A 25,937-nucleotide genomic window follows, 5' to 3' on the forward strand; every position below is an offset into this window, starting at 1 on the left:
TCTTCATAGGACGGCTAAGGTGATGCAGTTAGGCATAAGTCTTCATAAGGCAGATAGTATTGTCGATTGTCGAATCATCTATGTAATCTTTTCCATATCATAATTGTAAGATCATAATAAATCAGCGTTAAAAAAAAGACTATAAAGAGATATTTATGAAATTCGGGCCGAACACAATCTATATTATTTAAAAGCCAGAAGCCTATGCTTCTACTGCTTCCCATTAATAATCATATTAATGTGATTGTGGAGTTATCAAACCCCTCTTCGCCTCCCATTACTTGAAGACGTATTAATGTGATTGTACAATACACATATTGAAGCCATGACCATCAGTTTTAGAATTTCGCTTTCTACCATGTTTCATTATTTTCTTATTTTTAGTATATGATATATGGATCATATGATATACATTTTAGAAACTATTTCTTCAAACCCCAAAAGTAACTTACAAGCCCCATAATATTTTTGATTGGTAAGTCGATTTCAACGATTATTTTTACCAATCTACATGCCCGACCTAATATGATAATATGCCTAAAAAGATATCATTCTTATTTGTAACCTATATATAAAAAAATTACATGGGAATGCATATTGTAATAAAATTTGACGCCTAAAGTCTTTGTTTGCTAGGATTTAAGTCAGTTGCATACAGTGTGAATCTAGACCATTTACTTAATGGATGCACGATTGTTAATAAAAACAAAATTGTTCATGAGAAGGTTTGAAACTAGGAATGAATGGGTGCACAAGTTTTCTTTTACCATCTGAACTAGCTAAATTCTAATGGTATTACACACAAAATTTAGGTAATAAAATAATTGTGGGTGCACGTGCCTCCAGACTTTATAGGGAGGGTGGCTTCGCAACTGGTTGCATACCTTGTTAGTCTAAGTTAAAAAAGTTTATGCATAAACACTATATCTGTAACGACTCATTTACGGCCCAGAAAAATTCAGCCCATTAAAGCCCAAGCAATTTCCGAAGGCCCAAAGAGTTTGTCTATAAAGACCCACCATCCATCTTTCTGCAAGAAAAATCAGAAGTTTAGAAAAGAAAGATAATAAAGAGAAAGAGAGAGAGATAGTTTAAGAAGAAGAAGAAATGAGAATCCTTTGCATGGACTGAGCCACCGTCGGAGATCAATGGAGCCACCACACCCTAGGGTCACGCCAGCTTGTCACCAGCGTTCGCAGCCCAAGGTAAGCCGGAAAAACCGCCGTGCATTTGAGTTAAGTTTCGGCCGTTTTAGTAAATCATCGATAACTTCCAAACCACTGAGAATCTCGTGCATGCAAAGCCATCATCGTGTTCCTCTCGTCGAAACAACGCCGTAGCCACCAACCTCGCCGACGCAGGAAATTGCATCCGTCATCGTCGCCGCTGTGCTTCTCCGTCGCCGTGCCGCCGTTCTCCGTCGCCGTGCCGCCGTTCTCCACCGCCAGTGTATGCCGTCGTCCGCTGCCAGTAAGCTGCCATCTATTCCCGCCGGCCGGTGACCCTCGCCTGTGACGACTCAGTGAATCAACTCGGTGACTCGGTCAACCGGGTTGGTTTGACTGGTTTAATCGGTTTAAAAACAATTGCGTTTCGGTTAGAGTAAACCGGTCGGTTAGGGTAAACCGGTCGGTTAGGTCAAATTGATTTCTGGTCAAGGGTTGACCGGGTTGACCTTTGACCAGCGGATTGACTTTTGTGTAACTTTGACCAAACCCGTTTTAAACCGTTCGAAGGTCGTTATGACTCAGAATTTCGTCATGGTTTCAGATTTGGAGTCTATTTGAGCAGTTGGAGTTCATAGATACCACTTCTCTTCATTGCTAAAGTGAGGGCTACTCCGTTAAATCCCGAGCTAGTTTAGTACTATAGTTATAAAAAGTTTAGTTTCGAACATGATCCGTCTCTGTGAATCGAGTCTGTTGGAGTCTTGATTGTTGATTGTATTGTTGATTGTAAACCGGAAATAGGATAATAGAAGATTCAACGGTTGTGTGAAATGATTGATGTTAAAGACTGTTATATATAAGTACTAGGGTCGGTCTGTGCTACGCGGGATGTCTATATTTATGTTATGAAAATTTGTTCATTGTTTAATGGTTTTGGGATTTTCAATATACGGTTGTTTATGCGTATGGAATTTGTTTTTTTCACTGATGAATAATATAGATTACTGAATTTTTTTATTATGACGGTAAATTATTATTCATGTAAATGGAAATCATTAACATTATTGTATTGTATTTCGAACATTTTGGGAAGTTTAAATTTGATATACATCAATCTTATGCATTGGTGGTGAAAGATATGGTTGCATGGCAATGAGTTGACAATCTCTCCTATTACAATATTGTCAATGCAAAGTTCATCTTCTTTTTCAAGTGTGGGTGTTCTAATAGTAGGGAACAAGATCACGATAGTGGGTTGTTCCAGCCGAGTGATCTGAGTTCTAGACCGCATTTCATCGCACTTGAATAGTTGTTCAGTTCTGCAATTAACATCCGATCATTGACCCTACGCCAGCTTCATTTAAATTGAATTCGAATTACCTAGGCATTCTTGTTACTCTTGTCACAATTAATTCTCAAAACCCACTTGTTTCTCAGCTTAACATTGAACTCATAAAAGTAAAGAGTAAACTGGTCTTCTGGATTGAATCTCAAATATTACAATTACCACTGTTAACTTGACAGTAGCAAGGATTCATTTTTAGTGTATCACGTGTGATATATAAATTTAAAGTGAGAATTTCTGTATTAATTATGGGAATGAGGTTCGGTAAGAATGAGATCAGTACATAGAAAAAAAGAGAGAGTAAACTACATGTGAATGGACCAACATGTGAAATGTAAGAACGCAAATGAAGTGTCACGATTCCTAAAGGTACATATATTCGCCTCCACGGACAGCATTCTCTGCGCCTTTCCTCTCTTCCTCGGCCTCTTTCTCCCTCTCTTTCCAGCTCTCGTACTTCTGATCATCTGTTGGTAACTCATGGCGGCATATAGGGCAAGAGTTATGCTCGTCCTATCACAGAGCACACAAACAGTTTGATCATAAGCTATGCAACTTTTAACAATAAATAAGGATGGGTTTTTTTCATTACCAGCCAAGGCTTTAGGCAAAGAAGGCGAAACGTGTGCTTGCATGGCAACTCTTGCATTTTGTCGCCGATGACCAGATTCTCCTTGTAGATGCAACATTCCACCACTGCTCTTAACGTTTTAAGCATTTCCTCACTGAAAACAATCACTGGAAGTTTCTTCACAACCTCTTTACTCGCCGGTGGAGCTCTCGGTGGTCCACCGTCTTCTAGTATCTGCATAAACATATCATATATATCTTAGCAAAAGACACTACCAATATCATATTGAAGGTTGGGGCTAAACAATATCGAAAACACATAAGAGCAATGCCAAAAAGATATTAAAATCTACCCCTGAGATGATATTGTCAAGACCATTGATGAATCTGCATCAAATTAGCTGTTTCCCGAAGAACGTTTCCAACATCAGCAGCATTAGAGGATTCACCAGCAACGATCGAAGAGAAAGCATACATGAGATTCTGCTGCACCAGCCACTGAGGCTGCGGCGGCTCACGATCAACCGTCAGATGTCCCTCGAAAGGGTAGCCTTGCGATCTCTCGGTCGGCTGATGATCCACTTCGGTTAGCTGCTCTTTCGCCTGTTCGATGAAAGATTTCAAGTGTTTCTTCTTAGAAGCATCAGAGACAAGCCGCTCAGCCGCAACCCAAAACCCAGTAGCTGTCTTTTGAGAGGAGAAAAGCAAACCTTTTTATATCCGCAGACACACCGTCTCTCAGAAGATAACCACACATTGAAGTAGAGATTGTGGCTAAAGGAGTTAAGAACATGTTTAATGAGATAGATCTGTAAGTGGTTGAGACGTTTAGTTTCGATTAATGGAAAGAAAGCCAAAAGACGCGATCAAAACCCTAACGAACAGTATCGTCACGACGCCTTAAGCAAATCTGTCTCTAGAACGGGGGAGAACACAAAGTGTGATGAAACGTAAATCCCGATGGAAGACGTATCGGGAGGCTGAGACTTGCTCGCCAGCGGGCCAAGTCATTTGAGCCCAAACACTAAACAAAGCCCATATCAATTGTAACTTCAGTTTAGTGAAACGGTGAGTTTGGAGATTGGGAAAGGTGTCGCGCTCTCTTTGCACAAATTGATGACGTGGCATCCGAGCCGGACCCCCTGAAAGTGATTTAAGGTCTTTTTTATATATAAAGATATATATATATATATAGTTATATAGTAGGGACTATGTGACGAGTGCGGGGGTTCAGAGATGTCTAAGCTATCGACGCACCAGGTGTGATGTTGTGCAGGGGCCAGAGACGTCTGAGCTAGTGATGCAGCGGGTGTGGTGCGGGGGTACAGGGAGGTACTAGCGACACAGCGGTGTGGTGCAGGGGTACAGTGAGGTACCAGCAACACAGCGAGTGTTTGTGCGGGAGTACATAGACATTGGTAATAGCGACGCAGCGGGTGGTTGTGCGGAGGTACATAGACAGACTGTACTAGCGACACATGGGTTATGCATATCCTTATGAAGAAATGCGTGGTGCACAGAGTGTATGTGTACTATAAGCTCATGGGTTGTAGTTGGAGAGTGCTCTAGGCACATATTGATTGTTCTGTGTGTGTGTGTGTGTGAATATTATTCACAAAATATATTTAAATATGAAAATACAAAAAGTAAATTTCAAGTTAATACTTTAGAATTTAATTAATGGAATATATATACTAACTAAATTTTAAAGTTTGTGAAAATTTATTCTCAACTATAATATTATCTATATTTCAATATTTTATTTATTTGGAATACAAAGAAAATTTAGAGACATTTAAATTTGAAAACATATTATCTGGATATTTTTTGTTTGGAAAATAGATGAATTAATGTGGAAACCGAAATTCGCACTGTCGATTTCCGTTTAAATTAGGAAAGTTAGCAAAGTGCTACTTTCCTAGAGGTCCCAGATATCTGCTAAACCACACGCCAAACAATCAGAACACGCAAGTAAAGACGAAAAGAAATAAGAAATCGTAGAAAAGAGCAAAAGGAGTTTTATTCCGGATTTGCGTATGAGCGTTACAACAAGGTGGAAGCCTCGGCTATGAGAGGTGTCAGCGGGATTCCTAGTTCTAACAACCTAAGACTGCAAAACCTAGTTGAGTCGCAGCCCGAAATAACAAAAACGGAAAGTTGCCTAGTTTCTCTAAGTGCTAAGTTTGCTCTGAAAAGGTCTCTCTTTTTGCCTCTCGCCTAGGACTCCTTATATACTCCGTCCAAGGTCGGTTTGAGCTTTTCTCTTCTTGCCCCTAAGCCGTCATAACTCGAAAATGGAGATAATCTATTTTTCTCGATCTTCATGATTATCTGCGGAAACTTAACATTTATCTGCGGAAACTTAACATTTATCTGCGGAAACTTGACATTTATCTTTTCTTGCGGACTAAGTATAAACCGCCATAGTATCTATGGGCTTTTCCTTAAAAAATCGTAAGTGGATTTCTAATCGCGTTTTAGACCTATTTGGGTTGTCTATCGATTCGAAACGTTTATCGCGATTTTTATCGATAAGAATGAATTTTTCACAATTTTTATCGTAAAGTTTAAATGATAACTTCAGTCGATGGGAGTGAGAAATGATATGACTGCGGTACATGGGAGTTATCATTTGAGGAACAGACGAGAATGCACGTATTTGGGTCATACCCGTTGATCGATGTCCGAAACAGTTACGTAACGACCGGATCCGCGATGGATCAGTCGCCAACCAAACAAATGGCTTAGTCGGTCGCTACGTAGCGACCGATTTTTTACGGATCGGTTGCTACGTAGCGACCGACTCGTTGCGGATCGGTCGCTACGTAGCGACCGACCAAGAGGTTGTACGGATGAAATTCTAGTATAATTTTATAAATTACTTATGTAGTATATCACTTTGATTAGTTTAACATTCAGCCACAATATGCACATTTAACATATACAAACAATAAAAAATCGTCGATCAAATCATAAATATTGTTTATTTCAAAATGAAAAAAAATCTGCGTGGATGTACGGATAAAAATCTAGTATAATTTTAAAAATTGAATTTTTTTTATTAGGTAGGAATAGATTGAAAAAGAAAACTTATCTTATGATCATGAGATTAAGATTATAAAAATTATGTTAGAAACAAATTGAAAACAACGACTGTTCTCACTCTTGAATTTAATCGGCGTGTGATACTACTGAACTTCTAAAATTAAATAAGCTGATAACTTTCATGTGTATCTATATTTGTAAAAGAGGTTTATTTTACTTAGCATGCGTCTTCTAATCCACCACCGGTTATATACCATATAGTTCTGTCTATCATATATATAAAAAAATTTAAATCTACACTAAATATCAAATTTGGGTTTGTAGCAGCAAAAACAATTGATAGTTATAATCAGAACCGGCCATTGGACCATGCCAAGAAAGCATGAATTTTCGAGTAATTGATTTATCAAAAATTTCAGTTACAAATTTTCAAAATTTCTTTTGGTGTAGTAATATAATCTCAAGATTACAATCTTCTTCTATTCCGACCTTTCATAATCCTCTTTTTCTTTTCTTATTTTCAGAGAAGTAGCCAATTTTTTGTATGCTTCTAATCTTGGAATTCATAAATCGACACTGCTTATAATCAAAACCTTTTCATTGCATTAGATCAGTGGAGAATAGTTCCTAACTATTTTTAGTAGGGATAGAGTGAAAAACAGTTTTATCGAGAATATTTTAGTGACATTTTTTTCCCTTTTAATTAAACTTATTTTCTACCAATCAAATGAAACTAACTTTGATCTTTTTTACTCCTATTATTGTTTTGTTAGAGGTTTATAGTTCACCTTACTCTCTCACTTATTATTGAAGTGAGAAATAAACTGTGTTGACATTTTTCTTACTCTACTTCTTTCTGATGGAGAGATAACATGTTTTTTTTTGAACACCAAAGATTTTCATTTAAATAGGGGAAAAGGTTTATGAGACACAAGGGCTTGGATCATAAAGCAAGCATGCCTTGGCTTATAAGTCCGCAGGCCCATTAAGATCTCTACTGATGAAAGTGAAACGACATGAAAAAAAAGAAAGAAGAAGCAATCGTGACGATATCCGCAAGCACTCCGTGGAGATCAAACGGTCGGCGTCCCGAAGATAAAGCTCTGATGAGCACTAGGGAATCTGATCGAAGCCAGATGTGGTTGATGTTGAGTTCCATCGCATGTAGTAGGGCGTGTCTAATTGCTAGGACTTCTGCCATGCAAGCAGAGGAGATATGGTCTTGGAATCGTGAGCCCTTGTTCCGTTCCGATCCGTCTTGATTTGAGAAGATCCAAGCTAAGCTTCCTTTTCTGGTTTACCTTTTCCAAGCTGCATTTGTATTACACAGGATCGTTTGAGGATGAAGGCGAAGCGGCTCTATTGGTAGATTACGCTTTGAGGTCGGGGGGGGGGGGGGTGGGGCGATGGATTGGATATGTGCCTGGTCCCATTCTCTGATTGCAGTGATCGCTTTGAGTACTATTTCAAGGCCCGTCGATGTTTTCTTCTCGAAGAGGAGTTGGTTCCTCGATATCCAGATGAACCAGCAGATCCATGGAAAAGCATTGCTGGTGAAGCCATAAGGGGGGAGAGCTTTCCACTAGTAGGATGACATGATGGCTGATTTTATTGAGGTACATCGCTGCGCATCAAAGGAGTTTGACCACGGCCATAGACCCCAGACTTCTTGTGCAAATCAGCAGTGTAGTAGGAAGTGAAGGGTAGATTCTGGTTCTCCGCAGTGGAAACATGTAGTAGCAATTTGCATACCTCGATTCTGAAGATTCTCACCCGTGGGTAAGGCATTGTGTCCTATTTTCCAGAGAAACATCTTGAGCTTTGGTAGCATTTTCTGAGACCAAATATGCTTATTCCAGTTCCAGCCATCTGCATTCAGGTCACAGTCCAAGAGTGTTGGCGTCGATTGGATTTTTGTTGCTTGTAGGGAGAGCTAGCCTGATTTTGTGGTATATTCCCATGAGGGATGGTAGCTCCAAATGTGCGTGTTTGCTGCTCCAAACTTACTGGGTCGCAGGCTCTGGATATGAGCTGCTAGTTCAGGCATGAGGTTGCAGATTTTTGTTTGGTTCCATTCCTTAGTTTCACGGGAGAGGAGGTCTGAGACCAGCAGATCCTGATCTTCAAGCGAAGCTGGTCCAAAAGGTCGAAGATTTTTCTTGGGGTGAATCCAGGAGTCTTTCCAGATGCTAGTTGATTCTCCATCTCCTATGGCCTTGCTAAGATGTTGCACTAGGAAGTCTCTGCCTAGTAAGATACCTCTCCAACCATGGGAGGAAGATGGTGATTGCTCAACTATGAGAAAAGGAGAATTATTGCAGTATTTTCCTATTAGGATGCGAGATAGGAGACAATCAGGTTTTTTGAGTAGGTGCCACGATATCTTAGCAAGCAGGCCTGATTAAAGGCTTGGATATCACGGATATCAAGGAGAGATAACATGTTATGATACTTTAGTTGTGTGCAATTATGACCATGTTGAAAATTGTGTATATTTGTTGGTATACAAAAGTTTTGATGTGGAAATAGTTCGTTAAATCTTTTTTCTATTTAAGTTATTCTAAAATTTACCAATCATACTCCTAATTGGATGGTGAATTCAAATAGTTACCATCCAATTAGTAAATACTTCATATGTTCCTAAATGTATGATGTTTTAAAGAACTTTAATGTTTCAATATATAAGATGTTTTCATTTTTTTAGGTAACTTTTACTTTATTAAAAATTGGGCAATCAATCATATTTAATAATCTATTTTGTAATTGATTGAATATTATTAATTTATAATTTTAATATTGTTTTCTAGATAAAAATTAACTTTTTTAATATGTGTATTTTTAACTAAACATCTTATATTTTGGAATGGATGGAGTAAAACACTAACCCATTTAGTAATTGTCAGCTAGCACATTAGAGCATGTTCATCGCATGAACTCTTAAAATGGAGTTCTTAACAACAAAATATCATTAGTTTAGTATATTATAAATAAATTATTAAATTTTAATTAAAATTAAATACCTAAACTAATTAAAAGTTGCGAAGTGAAGAAAAGATGCAAGATTAAGTTAAGAGATGTCTTTTATATTTTTTAAATAAGAGACATATCTTAGTTCTTTTTTATACTTTTAATTACTTTTTTTATATTTTAAAAGTAAGAGACTTGATAAAAACCTTAGCTTTACAATAAACATGCTCTTAGCTTTGCTATCAATAAAATTAAAGTGAGACAAGAGCCGCCAATGTAATCCAAGTAGACTTGTATTGACAAGTGTATGGGTGGACGGATGTTGGTTAGGTGGCCAACATTTCTCAATCTCCCATCTGTAATCTCCACCGTATTTCTCAACCTTTTTTAATTTATTTATTTCATTAACCATCTTTTAAAGCTTTATATAAGTGTGTACGATGAGCAATATATCGCGTAGGCACACATGGCTTTGTGATTGTTTAATAAAAAGGTGCCACAATTATAGATAACAAAATCCAGAGGAGCAGATTCTATTCTTATTATTAGTTAGGTCATAACTACTGTCAAAATTTTCAAGAATGTATATCATTACCATTTATGCTTAGCGTGAGCTTTAATTATGAATCCTACTATTGAAAAAAAATAATCATCATGATGTAAATATGGAAATAAATTTCTAGAAAAAAAAACAAATGCAGAAATAATTTATTAAAATGTACAGTAAAAGTCCAATAAAATCAAAAGAAAATCAATTCTTCCTTAATCTTGGTAAGAAAATTCAATAAATAGCATTTTCATATATATATATTTTCTGGTATGAATTTATTGACATTTTTAAAAACGGAAGGAGCCCCTTTTTGGTTGCTCACTCTATTGCTCTCTCTCTTTGGTCAGTGTTCTCGGGGAAGAAGGTAGGAAGAGATCTGAAAGAGTCTTCTTCCGATGGGAACGCTACAAACATGGCGTAAAGCTTATGGAGCCCTGAAAGACACCACCAAAGTCGGCCTTGTCCGCGTCAACAGCGATTACGCCGTACGCGCTTCTCCCGATTTTCTCAAATCTTTGTTTATATGTATCTGATAGTCAATTCGAATATTTTTTTTCTTTTTAAAAACAATTTCATGTTGTTGTTATTTATAGGATTTAGATGTTGCCATAGTGAAAGCTACGAATCACGTCGAGTGTCCTCCCAAAGATCGCCATCTCAGAAGTGAGTGATTTCGATTTTCTTTTTGAATCCTTAAGATCTGTTTAAAAAAAAAAAAAAATCATTTCTCTATTTGTATCAGAAATCTTCGCAGCAACAGCAGTGACACGTGCTCGGGCTGATGTTGCTTATTGCATTCACGCCCTTTCCCGCCGTTTGCATAAAACTAGAAACTGGACGGTACTAGTTCTCACTTAAACGTCAATTTTATTTAAAAAAATATGTATATATATATGTATAAATCATTTAGTAATTGTTTGAAGACCAACCTTGCTCATTTTTGAATGATTACGATCCTTTAGGTTTTGAAATTGTGTTAAATAAAATAAAAGCATATGAATTGTGTTTTTTTTGGAAGCTGTTGATGAACTTATTTGCTTTATGCGTATCCTCTCTCTTGTTGTTGCTTCAACAGGTTGCACTGAAAACACTCATTGTGATTCACCGGCTTCTAAGGGAAGGAGACCCCACATTTAGAGAGGAGCTTCTCAATTTTTCGCAGAGAGTTCGGATTCTGCAGATTTCTAACTTCAAGGATGACTCAGGCCCTATCGGTTAGTTAGTTAGTTAGTTAGTTATCAACTCAGTGTTTCTGCTACATTTTTTGGATCAAAAGAGGTTTCTTATGGAGGGCATTGTTTTGGTTTCTATCACAGCTTGGGATTGTTCAGCTTGGGTGCGTACTTATGCATTGTTTCTTGAGGAACGGCTTGAATGCTTCAGGGTTTTGAGATATGATACTGAGGCTGAACCTCTTACTAAGGCTACCCCAGGCCACGATAAGGTATCACTTGTTTTCTTTGTCTTGCGTTTGAACCTCTTTTCTTATATATTATGGATTGGCAGGGGTACAGTAGAACCAGGGATTTAGATGGTGAAGAAATCTTGCTCCAGTTGCCAGCTTTGCAGCAGCTTCTCTATCGTCTCATCGGTTGCAGGGTACTTTCTTTTGTTATCTTATTTGTTTGTGGCTGCATTTGCTGATCAATGAACTGTCTTGCCCTTTTACTTCCTTTTATCAGCCAGAAGGTGCTGCTAACCACAATCATGTTATACAATACGCACTCGCTCTGGTAAAGTTATAATGATCCTGGTCATAGACTTATAATTTCCACAAGTGGGGACTGTTATTGGTGTTTTGCTCTGCAAAGCTCGAAAATTTCTTACCTTCTTTGTGATTGAATGATTGATAGGTGTTGAAGGAGAGTTTTAAAGTCTATTGTGCTATTAATGACGGAATCATCAATCTCATTGACAAGGTAGGTTTGGTTTGTATTTTTGCCATCATAGTTTAGCATGTCTCTCTCTATCTTATCTCCTTCCTCCCTACTGAGTTTTTCATTCATTCATTGCAGTTCTTTGAAATGCCTAAACATGAAGCCATCACTTCCCTTGAAATATACAAGCGTGCTGGTCAGCAGGTGATGTCTGTCTGCGTAGACTTCACTTGTGTAGTCACTTTCTTGTCTAACTAGAAATATAATAATTTTGCAGGCTCGTAGCCTTTCTGAATTCTATGAAGCATGTAAAGGATTGGAACTCGCTAGGAATTTTCAGTTTCCTGTGTTAAGAGAGGTACCATATTAGCGTTTCCTAACAACTTAAATGGATGATTATTACTTTGTACCTGTTACTTAATGCAATGCGTTGTTTTGTTTTTCTCCAGCCCCCACAATCTTTTCTTGCAACAATGGAAGAGTATATTAAAGAAGCACCTCGCGCTGTCGATGCCCCAGCTGAACCACTGGTATATTCATATCTTCTCATATTAATGATCCAGGAATCTTCGCCTTTAAGCCTCTTGCTAACGAAGTTGTCTACATCCAGCTTCTAACTTATAGGCCAGATGATGGACTTCCTGACCAAGATACGGAACCGTCTCATGAAGAACGTGAACTTGTGTTGCCTTCAGATGATGTAGTTCTTGCATCTGAAGACACAGAATATTCTCCACCGCCGCCTCCTTCAGCTACCACTCAGTCACAGAGCATCATTGATACAGATGATCTACTGGTGAAAATCCTATTGTTGTTGCTGTATGAGTGTTGATTTCCGTTGCTATTCTGAACTCTCAGGTTCTCTTTTGTTCAATTTTCCACGCAGGGTCTGAACACTTCCGCTCCCGATGCATCAGCGATCGAGGACCAAAATGCACTTGCTTTGGCCATAATCTCAAATGATGGTGAGCTTCTTGTTATATACCATCTCAATCATGTCCATAAGTCTCCTTCCAGTTTCTGGAGGTGATTCTACCCTTTATTGTAGCTGATTCATGTATGTTCTTGGTCTCTGTTTCCAGGAAACTCTTCAACGCCTCGTTCTTTTCAAGCAAACGATTACGACCCTACAGGATGGGAGCTTGCCCTGGTAACAACACCAAGCAACGACATCTCTGCAGCCACCGATAGGCAATTGGTATGCATTCTTCTCTTTGTTCATGTTTTAAACAGTAGAATGCACTTTCCGGCTAAAGATTTGGTTGGATAATTGGAACTTTTTGAGAAGCCACAGCAGTACGTACATGTGGAGAAAGTCTCCCAAGTTTACTATGAAAAGTCATCACATGCATTGTTTTATGGAAATTTTAAAACTTGATACTAGGAAGCTTGTCATTAGTAAATTGGTAGTTATGGAACCGTTAGAATAGAAAGTTGATTGTTAGTCTAACTAATCATTTAGGAGGATTACGGTAGACTAGAAGGCAATTTGGTTGTTATAGTGTGTATGTAGTTCATCAACATCTTTTGTAGACTAACCTTTCAAAAAACCATTAAATGTATAGGCTGGAGGGTTAGACACGCTTACACTGAACAGTCTATACGATGATGGAGCCTACATAGCCTCCCAACGCCCTGTCTACGGTGCACCAGCCCCCAACCCATTTGAAGTTCACGATCCTTTTGCAACGTCCAACGGTACTCCGCCACCTCAGCAGCCAGCTGTGAACAACCCCTTTGGTGCTTACCAGCCACCTTATGGGCAGCATCAACTACAACTAGCATTAGCACCAAACCCCCAATCCAATAATAATAGTAGTAATCCATTTGGTGATTTTGGGGAATTCCCGGTTTCACAGCAGCCAAACACCAGCGGGTTTGGTGATTTTGCGGTTAACCAACATAATAATCCGTTCCGCAGCACTGGTCTCATCTGATTATGTTTTCACGTGTTTATTTCTGGTGGAGAAGAGGTAGAGAGCGAATTGGTTTTTTTGTGTGACTTGTGAGTAATTGAATTCACATGATTTGTTTGATCAATGTTGTTCTTATTGATAGCTGGGAGATGATATGCATATATACGAGTAAATCCCTTTATTCGCATTCTTAAAACTTATGGGCTCTCGAACTACACACTCCTCTATTCTAATGGGCCTCATCTTTTGGTTCTCATTGCTTTTTTCCCCTTTGCGTCCATTGATAACTCGACACGTTTTTACGTTAGTGAACCAAACCACCGAATTATTTATTATCTTCCTTGTTCGTTTCGTAAACTGGACGCGGCATCCAGACGCAGACGCGGACCGATGTTCGTTTGGCGCGAAATAGAAGGTTAAGTTGGACGCGGCATCCAGATTAATTTTGAAAACTCATCCGGATTTTTTGGGATTTCTGGATGAGATGTTTGAACGCTTCCAACTACAGCAAGCTCATCCAAATATCCAAAATTTCCAGAATCGCGAACGAACAACATCTGATTGCTGTATCCAATTACTGCGTGCGGATGCCGCGTCTGGAATTCTCATCCAGTTTACAAAACGAACAGGGCCAAAGTTCAAATTCAGGGAGAATGTCGTAAATTGCACAAAATTTATCAGTTATCAACTGATCGCCTTCAGCCATGTCACTTGTTAGCAATCCAGCGGGATAACGTTCTGATAGTTCCGCAACCGTTAGATCAACCTCGTATTACCCTACCCGTCCGATCATCTTTAAACACAAAATATTTCTTTTTATTTAATCAAAAAGAAAACCAATTTTATTTTTTCAAAAATCCCTTTCTTTAACCCACACAGTTTCTCCGTTCAAGCAGCATTACAACTCTCTCTTCTTCCTTCCACTCTCTGTGCAAATTCATGTTTGAAATGGCGACGGAGCAGCATCCCATCTCTCTCCCACCATATCCTCAGGTATAATACAACTTAACCGACTCAGATCTTGAAATTGTAATCTCGATTTTTTTTAAATTTTTTTAACTATTCTAATTTCTGCGGGAATTAGATGATCATGGCAGCGATCGAAGCATCTAACGACGCAAACGGATGCAACAAAACGGCGATCGCGAAGCACATTGAGTCAACTCAGTCCATTTTACCACCGTCTCACTCGACGCTTCTCAACTACCATCTCAACCAGATGAAACAATCAGGCCAGATCGTGATGGTGAAGAACAACTACATGAAACCAGATCCACATGCTCCGCCCAAGCGTGGACGTGGCCGTCCTCCGAAACCTCAGGGAGATTCGAGCCACGTGGCGATCCCAGCTCCTTCGGTTTCTCCGCCTAGGACTAGAGGTCGTCCTCCTAAGGTGAATGATTCTTCTTCAGAGGCGAAATCAAAGGTATCGCCGAGTGTTTCTGGGACGCCACGAGGACGACCTCCGAAGAAGGCGAAGAAAGAATCGGAGAAGGTTAAAGAGGCCACGTCGGTCTCAGCCTAGCAATGGTGAGCGTCGGGGTCGTGGAAGGCCACCGAAAGTTAAACCAAGCTTCATTTAGAAACTTTAGCAATTTTTAACCTTTTAAATAAAATACAGTATTTCTCTTAATTTTCGGTTTTAGTATTTCTTAATGGTTAATTGTGTTGTGTTTGTTGTTATTAAAAAAATAGGGGATGAGTAGAGAAAATGACGTATGATGAGAATGTAACTCGAATTTGCATGTGGTGTAATGTGAACTAGATTTTGACCCGCGCAGGCGCGCGGGTGTATATTTTGAAAAATATGTTGATATTTGTTTTTCATGTAATTATTGGGATTTGGAAAAATGAATTCGAGAAACATAACCGATACCGATCCAAAAATATAGTACCAAACCCGAACATAAATTGATTAAATATTCTAATTATTCAAAATTTTGTTATTTAGAGAACCGAATCTGATCCGAACCGAAGTATTTGAGTATCTGAATTTATCTAAAAATAGATTTATATACTTATATATATTAATTATTTTAAGATTTAACGTATATAAAACATCAAAATGATACTTTTAAATTGGTTTAAATATTTGAAAATATATATAGATAGTCAAAAGTAAATATCTGAAATAGTTAATGTATACTCAAATCACCAAAAATACTTAAAATAATTATTGATTCCGTATCCAAAATTTTAAATCAAGCCAATTGATATGTTAAGCTTAAGTATTATGACATATGTTATTCAAATTTATACGTAATATATTATTTTATTTATACATTTTGAGAAATTTAAAATAAATAATAATTTAAGACTTTAAAAATAATTTAAATTAGTTATCCAAACCCAAACCAAACCCGCAAAGATCCAAATCGAACTCAAACCAAAATTTAGAAACATTCTAATAAGGCTGAAATCTTTGACCCCGAAAACCCGAAATACAAACCGATCAGAACCAAACCCGTATGGGTACCCAAAAGCCCATCCCTAGTCATTATTATATATCGTATTTTATCATCATATAATTAATCATATTTTATATGTACCATCATATAAGTAATCATATAATTAATAGTATTTTATACATACCATCATATAAATAATTACATAGATTATACTTTTAAAACTTAATATGAAATATAAAAACCATAATTTGAGTTGGTATTTCAAATTGGGCTTTGTATTATATTTTTATTATATATATTGACAATATTTTTTTATAATGGTTATTGAAAAATAGTTTAGTAAAAATCCATTTTGAATATATATATATATATATATATATATATATATATATTTTGAATCAATTTTTGATATAAATCAAATTTGAATTATTATTTTGATTTGAAATATATATAAAGTTTAAATTTTGTTTTATGGTTAGTTTAGAAAAAAAAATTTAGGCAATTAGATTGACCCATTTTGGTATATTTTAAAAGTGGCCTAGATAACTTTCAATTTTTTTTAAAAACATAAGCCCATTATTTTTTTTCTTAATATTACTATCCTTGTTATCAAACAAAAATAATTTTTTTTTAAAAGACTACAATCCATGTTTCCAAACACTCCAAATTTTTTAATAGTCCTATTCAAGTCTCCAAACACTCCAATTTTGTACTTGAGTTTTAATAAGATAGACTAGATTTTGACCCGCACGCCCGTGCGGGTGTATTTTAAAAAAAAATATGATGCTATTTGATTTTTATGTCACTATTTAAGGTTGGTCAAAAAACTCGAATTCGAAGAATTGAACCGATTCCAATCCGAATAAGTAGAACTAAATCTGAACCGGAATTAATTAAATATCTGAATTATTCAAAATTTTGGTATTTGAAGAACTGAAATCTAATCTGATCCGAACCGAAGTATTTTGGGTATCCAAAATAGATTTATATACTTATATATATTAATTATTTTTAGATTTAATATATATAAAAACATCCAGAATATATATGATGTAAATATATACAAATAATCAAACGTAAATACTTAAATATATGATGTAAACTTTTAAGTTCGCTTAAATGCTTGAAAATATGATGTAAACTTCTAAGTTCGCTTAAATTACTTATATATATGATGTAAACTTTTAAGTTCGCTTAAATGCTTGAAAATATATACAGATAATCAAACATAAATATCTTAAATAGTTAAGATATACTCAAAACTCCAAAAATACTTAAATTATTATTAATTCTCTATCTAAATATTTAAACCAAACCTATTTAAATTGGTTATCCAAATCCGAACCAAATCCGAACCAAATCCTCAAAAATCTAAACTGAACACGAAATCCCAAAAAAACTCGAAAATGAGCCCGAACGCCCACTCCTAATCACTATTACATATATATCCTATATGTGTCATCATAGGTTACAAAATATGTGTTATCATATAATTAAACGTATGTTATACGTACCATCAAATAAGTTTCTTATAATTAATAATATTTTATACGTACAATCATATAAATAATCACATATATTATATTTTAAAATTTAATGTGAAATATAAAAGCCATAATTTAAGTTGGTGTTTGAAATTGGGTTTTGTATTGTATTTTTCTTATATATATTGAAAATATTTTTATAATAGTTGTTAGAAAATATGTTAGTAAAAATCAAATTTTGAATATATATATATATATATATATATATATATATTTTTTTTTGAATGAATTTTTAATATAAATCAATTTTAAATTATTATTTTGATTTGAATATATTATATATCAAATAACATAGACCCATTACTTTTTAATATAATGTAATGGGCTTCCAATTTTTAGTAGCATAAGCCCATTATTATTTTTCCTAACTTATTACTATCTATGTTTCCAAACAGTACTATTTTTTTAACTACTATCTATATTGCCAAACAATCTCAATGTGTACTTCAACTTTAATAATATAGATGTTGGAGAAATTATTAACATTGTCATTCAATATTTAGGAATTAGGTTTTGTTGTTCCTTTCGGTCTCAGCAGGAATTAGGCTTCTCAAATGATAACAACAACTTGGAAATATATATATAAAACTTGAATTAATGTGTTATGAGTTATGAACAAAACTTAGAAGATGAAGAGGGCCTGTCATGGACATGCACTGGACCTAAGTAGTACAGTGAAATAGAACTTCGAAGTATATATATTTTGATATTAGTAAATCATGCTTAAGCCTGCTGCTCAAAGGGGGATTTTTTTTGGATAAAACATATTTGAGTAGGCCAATACTCATATTATTATTATTTTTATCAGTATTCATAATATCTATCCAACTTAACATTGAGAAAACTAGTTTTAAAAGTATGTAGTCTACTCATAAAGTACGAATATTCTAAGCAAGCATGTATAAAAAGACTTCCAAGTTGCGACGAGCGATCGTTTCTCATTACCAGTAACATCCTTTCATAAGTACACAAATACCGGCATGTAGTGAACAAAACCTGTGAATTTGGGACAGTGATCTCGTGAACAAAAGAGAAGACGTTTTTGTTTGTTTGGAACGACTCGCGCGTGGGTCCATTAACAAACAAACAAAAATATTAAATGGGTATGAACACACCGATTTTTTGGTCTCGTGGATTGCCCTACTCATTTCACGGGTCGAGAAAAGAAGAAAAAAACACATCAAAACTCATAACCACTTCATATGACTGATCTTTTTTTTTTGGTCGACATACTACTGTGATCTATATCTACTATTGTAGTATATTCATATGTACAATTTGTATATTTTATAAGAAAATTAGCTACGTACTTTCCTTGTAAAATGTTGTACATAAATTACTTTTAGAAACTTGAACTTATTTAAGGAAGTTAAAAACATATAGTAACGTTTAATGCAGTCATTTAAGGATGGCTAGGCGAATAAGAAAAACTAACATGATGTAAATACACTTAAATGGAGGTAATAAAAGAATTTTGCATTTTATCTCTTCAATTATCCGAAATTTACTTAATTAACTACTTTACAAATACTAAGAAGTTAATGGAGGCAAGTACGCACCCATATGGACACACCTTCCTTAGGGCATCTCCATCTATACTCTATTTTTTTCTCTAAAATAGAGTAAAAGTGAATATGGAGTAAGAAATGCTCCAATCCAACTCCATATCTCACTCCATAATGAAATTTACTCCATAAATGGAGTAATCTCTTTTTTGTTTGTTCATCACTTCATAATGGAGTGGGAAATGGAGTAGAGTTGGAGCAATTTTACTCTATTTTCACTTTTACTTTATTTTGAAGGAAAAAATGGAGTTTTACATTGGAGATGCTCTTACTGGATCATCCCCTGTAATTGTATATACATATATTCCTATATATACATGCAGTTTAGTCAAAGAATGGTGTTACGTGTATTACCATACTCTTGATAATTGCATGATAACACTACTAAAGAGACTGATTTAGCTTCAATTGGTCTTTTACACTACAATTTTTTTTTTTTGCTAAGAATGTAAATGTCATTACTAGAATGAATGTTTGGTTACAATGATATTGAACCAGAATCTACTGTTAAGCCATTCTGTTCTTAAAGGCTGCAAAAAAGTTTAAAAAGAACCTCTAAGAAACTAAAAATTAAATCCAAGCAAACCACCAAAGGTGAGCATTGAAGATAATAATGGTACTAGAACAAGAGACAACATTTTATTTCCCAAACAAACCACTTCTCAATCGCCAGGAGGAATCGAGAGAATAGCCAATAGAGGGTAGATTGGTCGGACACTCACCTGAAGGTGGCTCAAAGTGGCTTCAACGGAGGCGGCTGGCAACGGCTCCGGGGCACCACAAGAGGAGGACGCCGAGCAAACAAACCCATAGCTAACGCGGTCATGGACAAAAGTTCAAACCCGACAAAACACCGCTGAAGATGAAGAGCAAAAACACTGGTCAAGCGTAGGCGGTACAAAACGCCCTCACCGGCCACGCGACCTAAAGGATGCGGCTGAGACATCAAGAGTAGGAACAGAAGCTACAACCGGAGGTATGCAAGGAGGGAAAAGAGACACAGAGAGAGTTGGAGACTCTCCATCAGCAGGCTGAACAAAAGGAGAGCAAGAGCTCGACCTCCAAGCGAGAACACCACCACGGCAGGTCGTCCTCAAAACCCTAGGCGACGGTATCATCAAGCGAGGAAGGTAACCACTAACTTTCGCTGTAACAAGCCATGGTAGTTGTCTGATGGACTAAGGGAAAGAAGTCCTCAGTGGTGAGCCTCAACACCACCTTTCACTCAAAGAGAGAGGAGAAGCTCTAGGATACCTTGAGACAGGCCATAGAAGAGAGCGACTGGAGCGAGACCAATGAGCAGGACCGGCGACAGCAGCGACGCATCACACAGATCCGGCGGTCTCGGATCTCAGATCTACCAGATCCGAGCGCAATCGATCCAACCAGAGCTGTTTCGAGGTCTCTGAGAGATCCTAAGGTCGTCACACCTCGCCAGTGCTCCAGAGAAACCTAGGACTCCTTTGGTTTCGGCTAGATCTGGAGGAGAAATCCAGAGACACCAAGCAAAGAGGTTGAGACGAACTGAGAACCAAAACAGGGAGAGGCGATAACCGGAAACGAGATGCCGACGGTGGCGGAGAAGACCCACACGGCAAACTTGCCGACGATCTCCTCCACCGGAACAGAGATTTGATGTTGGCGGCGCTAGGGTTAGAAAAGAATTTGGGGGAGAGACTCTAGAGAGAAAAGCCCTTTTCTCTCTCTCTCTTTTTACACTACAATTTTTTTGTAACTTGTCTTCTACACTATAATTAGTTAAGCCTTACCTTATTATGATCTTTTGAGAAAAGTAAGATTTGTTTTTGTGGGGGGGGGGGGGGGGGGGGGTGCCAATTACACTTATATGTCTTCAAACTGATCGAACTTTAGAGCATTAGTTAAGTTTTCCCTCGCTAAAATAAATTATAAGAAAATAAAGAAGGATAAAGTGAAAAGAGAAATGAATTTATTTTTAAGAAATTCAAACTCATCAAATTGTGTTTTATACATGTCATTTTTCAATAATCAATATACTTAGTGATAAAAAAATTAAATAAAAAAAATCTAGTGGATCTCGTACTAGTACTGATGCTCTTAGCTATTGCTATACTTTACTTTGGAATTGTGAAAGTTAATAAGTTATTTCTTGTTACTATTTTGACCTAACAAAACATACAAAATCTGGCAATTTAACATCTATCTAAACCCACATTAAACTCATATCAAAACAAAATCCCCTAGTTGATACAACAATTCATCAAATCATAAGCATATTTAAAATTAAACAGAGTCAAAGCAATGAAACATGAACTCCCTACTACCTTTTCCGAAGCCTCCACTAAACTTTCATTTCTTTCTCACACACCACTATGAAAATGAAACCCATAAAATACTGAAAAATCAAAAGATACCTTTAACAATGTAAAAAAGATATCAAAAGAAAATTTTAAATTAAAGTTAAAAACTCTTCATAATCTCATCTCATGGGGCTCCATTGTTGCCATAAGTGTTAACAAGCGCAAGAGCATTACTAGTAAACCTTTTCAGTTTGTTCACACGATCATAAACGGTCGTCTTGATCTCTCCTGCTTCATCCATTTCTTCATATTCGTCCGTACACGTATCCTCATACGTCAATGCTGCACTCATCCACGTCTGCACGTCATTCACCTGTGAACTAAACGTCTCCCCCGATGAAGGAGCCGCCGCAACGCGGCTCATGTTGCGTAGTGTTCGGAGAGAGTCTCTAATGGAACCAACTGCCTCATCTAAGTATGAAACACAGTCTTGGACTTCGGCGGCGGAGCGTGAGAGCTTGGAGAGAAAAGCCAGCGTGGATTTTGCTTTTGAGAGGGACACTCCGGTTGCGATCTTTGCTAGCCTCGCGGGACTGTCTTGAACGACGGAGGCGTAGCCGGCGAGAGAGTTGTAGCAGAGGTCTTGATAGAGAGTAGCGTTGCAGCTTGTTCGGATGAAATCTAGATCGTTGGTTGTGGCGTTTAGTCGTGGAGGGGAATGAGCGGCTGAAATTGATCGGGAAATGAAGAGAAAGGTGGTGAAGAGAAGAAACGTCGCCGTATGGCTCTGGCTAACCATTTTCACTGTTTGTTTTTGTTGGGGTTTCTTGCTCCGGTAAAGATTTTAGTTGAGTGGTGGCTGTTTATGTAGGCCTAAGGGATATGGTTTGATTTAACATTTTATGTAGGCCTAAGGGATATGGTTTGATTTTAACAGTAGAGTAATTTTATTAATTTATTTATAGTGATATTAATTTACAAAAGTTTTATTATTTAGATTTCTTATTTTAAGATATATTTATTTAAAGATTAAAAAATATATTTGATTTTAATGTATAAACTTTAATTGTTATTTTTTGAAATTTGACATGTATATGAATTTTATTATATTATTTGGTGTATATAATATATATTGTATAGAATTTAAATGTGATTTTAAATATAATATTACTAAATCTCATCAAAAATATATTAATTGTTAAGAAAATATAAATATAATTTCATTGTGAGTACAAAACAAATAATATAATAATAGGTTCTTAGTTATATCAAATATGTATACATATAAATTATTAATTTATAATTTTAATGAGACTATATGTTTACATAAAATTTTCTGAAAAACTTTTATTTTATTATTTTATTGATTTGTGTCAAATTTTGAACCGGCTCAAGTTGAGACCGGTAAAATTTATTAATTTATAGAGATTATTAATTTATCGAGTATTAATTTATAGATGTTATATTGTATTAACCTTCTTTGTTTTATGTATTCACTAGATTGCCACCAGTAGCATATCTATAAACTAAAAATGGAAACGCATTAAACTAATAGGGAATGAGATCGGGCAGTACCCAGTTGCAACTTGCAAGTAATACGTGCAAGTAATCTATACTATAATAAAAGTTCTTTAACTAGAGCTCTCAGCCTATCCACCTCAGCAAAAAATTCACAACCTATCAAATTGACATGTCATCACAAATAACAAAAAAAAAATCATTTTTTTATTTTGCTATCTCTCTTTTCGTTTTCTTCCTCAAATCAATTTTTCTCATTAATATTCATCTTCTCAACTTCTTCCCTGTAAATCCTCCGTAGCTGTTTCTCCCACATTTACTTCCATTGGTTAATTTACCAAGCTTTATGACACTTTTAGATTTTCTGATTTATTAATAATTGATTTATATATAAGATTGAACGATGGCCAAATTAGATCCTCACTTTCTCTCGCTATTAGATTTCTGGATTATGATCTTATTGGTTTCAACCCCCCAAAATCAATGCGTGGAGGGATTCAGATTTGTTATCCTCATGTAATTTTATGTAAGTTTTCTTATATTGTATCTTTTCGCATGAACATTGTAATTGAGTTGTTTGTGCGTATGTCTTTTTTGTAGATTGTGGATCACTGGATCAACATAGGTTTGCAAGGGAAAAAATCTGGGTAATCGATGACAATCTACCTACACGAGTTCATAAAATCATCATTAGTTGATCTTCATCACTATTTGTTCCACACGATCTCTCTTAAGCGATCCACTTCCTTGCTAAATATATTTGTCAACTACAGATTTCTTCATGCCTGCATCAAAATCAGTTAATCTTTTTACCTCATATCATTTCTGCAATCTCTTTTTAGTTTGAAATATCAGTAGGGCTTCGCTTTGCTTTGCTGTTCATCTTACAAAGCTAACAACAAACATAGATTGAGAAGGCTTCTGTCTATAGACTGACTCAGTGCAATCTTTGAAGATTTAAGCTGAGAGATGACATATAATTTCCAGATAAACGGTAAGGGACCCTCTCTTCTTTTAGATCCAGTTTCTGTTGTTTTCTTTTCTTATTGAAACAAGCCAGTTACACATGCATACCTGAACGTCGAGATCATTATATTATAAACCTACGATTTTTAATGACCCCTCTCACTGTTTATTATGTAGATGAACCAAAAAAAAAATCATTTGCATGCTGTGTCATGGTTGAAAGCAGTTAACGAGGAAGAAGATCAAGGAAAAAAGAGCAGAAAGAAGGTACTTTGTGGTTAACGATCTATTTTCTGTTTATATTATATTTTCTGATTTTGGTGGTTTCTCTTTGTTTTGTTGCAGTTGGGATGTTGGGTTCACTTTAGGGATTATTTTTTTTGTCTGCTCTTCACACGATATAATTTTCATTAATTATGATAGTGATGATGCAGTTGTATGTAAACCATGGGAAGGTGAATTTAGGGGACGATGAGCACAAAAGCATACTTTGTGTGGATGGTTATTACTTTGAAGCAACGAGAAGAATGGACCAGCCAGCTTATATTAATCGCTGTTAAGATCAGTCTCTGCTTTGATCAACTTGAACAACAGAGCAAAGGATTCTGATTCTCTCTGTTTTGGAATTCCATCCTAAAAAAAATCATCCACTGCAGAGATCATGCGGAGGAATAAGCTTGATAATGTATTTCACTAAAATCTTATTGCAGATGCTGGCTTTTTCTTACCAGTCTTACAAGAAAGGCCCAGCTCCAAGAATTTGAGCTGGAAAAACAGCCAAGCAGCTCAAAGAGGCGTTTACAATCTCTAGCGAAGAAACGATCAGATGTGCGGCAACAAAAAAAAGGTTATCATATCTCTTACCGCATAAGTAATTTCAAAGCTCAAAAGAAACGACCAGATGTGCGGAAATGCCTCACTGAGACTCTTTTACCCCAACCACTTCTCTGATTTTCCCAGCCCGAGGCATCTGAGTGCAAATCTTGGGATATAACATATCTTCTATATATAAAGATAGAAAATTTAAAGTTTTGAAAGTGTTTTACGTCTTCTTTCATTGTAGTTTGGGGGCTCTGTGGTGTTTATTGTGAGAAGGTAGTAATTGTCTTATGAAATCAAAGCAATCTGATTACTCAATTAAAAACAGAAAATTATTTCAAACCACCATCCCGTTTTATTTAAAAGTATATTGTAGATCAAGTGGTTAAGTAATCTCAATGGGACAATTAAATATCGCAGTCCAAAGAATATGTATTCGGAAAATAAAGTTGTGACATCACAAGCATTATCTTAAGATATATTAAAGAAAAATAAACACATATTTTTAAAAGTAATGCATTATAATAAACTGATTCAAATTTACAGAGAAGCTGTTACTGGCTTCATCATCAACTACACGGTTTTACATTTTACTTTGACAACACAAAAAAACATAATCGTGAACTTACATACAAGAGCTGAGGCGAAACATTTCACCTACAACTAAAAAGAAAAGCATCAAAATCATAATGAAAAGAACCGTTGTTCTTCTCTTTCAATTGTTTAAGAATTTAAAAGTACATAGGTTTGTTTTCCACCAGAATTAATAAAAATATATCATAATTCCCTATAAACAAGAAACTTTTGTACATATATTTTATATATAAGTATAAACCAACCATTATATTGTTTGGTTTACATTCATAATTGAAGTATCTTTATATTTCTTAACACTTAATATATTTGGACGAGGTTTAATAAAATTATATCTAAAACCGCATTCTATGAGACATATTTTATATACACCAATAATATAATAAAACTAATATGAGTGTCAAATTTCAAAAAAGTTAATTAATGTGTATATACACTAAAATCATATATTTTTTATTTTATAAAAAAATATATCCTTAAATAGAAAAATCTAGGGAAATTCTCTCAAATAATTCTTTTAAGTTTTTGACACAAAATAGACTTCAAGAAAAAGACCAAAATAGCCCCTTTTTATTTTGAAATTTTAATATTTATTTTTTATTTTTTTAAAATTTGAAACCGTATCCCAAAATCTCACCACCCATTACTTCTAAACCCCAAATATAGATTAGTTAACCTTAAGGTAAAAATAAGTTTTTACTCTTTAATAAAACTTATTTTGGTCATTTTTTTCACTGAGAGCCATTTTTGTAACAAAAAACTAAAAATGTCTATCCTATGAAATTTCTCAAAAATCTAATACGGA

At 35.8% G+C, this 25,937-nt stretch overlaps 3 protein-coding genes and 1 pseudogene across 5 annotated transcripts; 2 read left to right on the forward strand and 2 right to left on the reverse strand.

The window, feature by feature from the left end:
* Positions 1–1,070: 1,070 nt before the first annotated feature.
* Positions 1,071–13,635, forward strand: LOC103839472 (putative clathrin assembly protein At2g01600). Of its 3 annotated transcripts, XM_033279895.1 has the most exons (16): positions 1,071–1,089; positions 10,011–10,131; positions 10,240–10,309; positions 10,389–10,486; positions 10,722–10,860; positions 10,963–11,090; positions 11,153–11,245; positions 11,329–11,379; positions 11,500–11,565; positions 11,662–11,727; positions 11,801–11,881; positions 11,973–12,053; positions 12,134–12,319; positions 12,410–12,489; positions 12,604–12,721; positions 13,089–13,635. In XM_033279895.1, exons 2-16 carry the CDS (start codon positions 10,042–10,044, stop codon positions 13,458–13,460), a joined length of 1,719 nt encoding a protein of 572 aa, XP_033135786.1. In that variant the 5' UTR covers positions 1,071–1,089; positions 10,011–10,041; the 3' UTR covers positions 13,461–13,635. The 3 variants fall into 3 exon arrangements, with proteins under 3 accessions (XP_033135786.1, XP_033135785.1, XP_009114226.1); XM_033279894.1 differs by lacking the exon at positions 1,071–1,089 and having other exon boundaries at positions 9,902–10,131; positions 12,410–12,491; positions 12,606–12,721; XM_009115978.3 differs by lacking the exon at positions 1,071–1,089 and having other exon boundaries at positions 9,902–10,131; positions 12,410–12,488; positions 12,606–12,721.
* LOC103839695 lies at positions 2,056–3,798 on the reverse strand (annotated as a pseudogene).
* Positions 13,636–13,871: 236 nt separating the features above from the next.
* On the forward strand, positions 13,872–15,272 carry LOC103839471 (HMG-Y-related protein A). Its single transcript, XM_018654499.2, has 2 exons — positions 13,872–14,432; positions 14,524–15,272. Exons 1-2 carry the CDS (start codon positions 14,379–14,381, stop codon positions 14,962–14,964), a joined length of 495 nt encoding a protein of 164 aa, XP_018510015.1. The 5' UTR covers positions 13,872–14,378; the 3' UTR covers positions 14,965–15,272.
* A 5,801-nt stretch (positions 15,273–21,073) lies between these two features.
* On the reverse strand, positions 21,074–22,215 carry LOC103839470 (pectinesterase inhibitor 10). Its single transcript, XM_009115977.3, has one exon. The coding sequence runs from the start codon at positions 22,032–22,034 to the stop codon at positions 21,420–21,422; it is 615 nt and encodes a 204-aa protein (XP_009114225.1). The 5' UTR covers positions 22,035–22,215; the 3' UTR covers positions 21,074–21,419.
* Between the last annotated feature and the right edge of the window lie 3,722 nt (positions 22,216–25,937).

The sequence above is a fragment of the Brassica rapa genome, chromosome A09 (assembly GCF_000309985.2).
Source record: "Brassica rapa cultivar Chiifu-401-42 chromosome A09, CAAS_Brap_v3.01, whole genome shotgun sequence".
Lineage (NCBI taxonomy): Eukaryota > Viridiplantae > Streptophyta > Magnoliopsida > Brassicales > Brassicaceae > Brassica > Brassica rapa.

What these genes read in the sequence shown, in the direction of transcription:
- LOC103839472 (XM_033279895.1), top strand. Translation starts at nt 10,042, where the DNA reads ATGGGAACGCTACAAACATGGCGTAAAGCTTATGGAGCCCTGAAAGAC. An exon ending in AGTTTCCTGTGTTAAGAGAG is followed by an intron (nt 11,882 to 11,972) that starts GTACCATATTAG and finishes GTTTTTCTCCAG; the next exon opens with CCCCCACAATCTTTTCTTGC. An exon ending in CAGCCACCGATAGGCAATTG is followed by an intron (nt 12,722 to 13,088) that starts GTATGCATTCTT and finishes TTAAATGTATAG; the next exon opens with GCTGGAGGGTTAGACACGCT.
- LOC103839471 (XM_018654499.2), top strand. Translation starts at nt 14,379, where the DNA reads ATGTTTGAAATGGCGACGGAGCAGCATCCCATCTCTCTCCCACCATAT. An exon ending in CTCTCCCACCATATCCTCAG is followed by an intron (nt 14,433 to 14,523) that starts GTATAATACAAC and finishes TGCGGGAATTAG; the next exon opens with ATGATCATGGCAGCGATCGA.
- LOC103839470 (XM_009115977.3), bottom strand. Translation starts at nt 22,034, where the DNA reads ATGGTTAGCCAGAGCCATACGGCGACGTTTCTTCTCTTCACCACCTTT.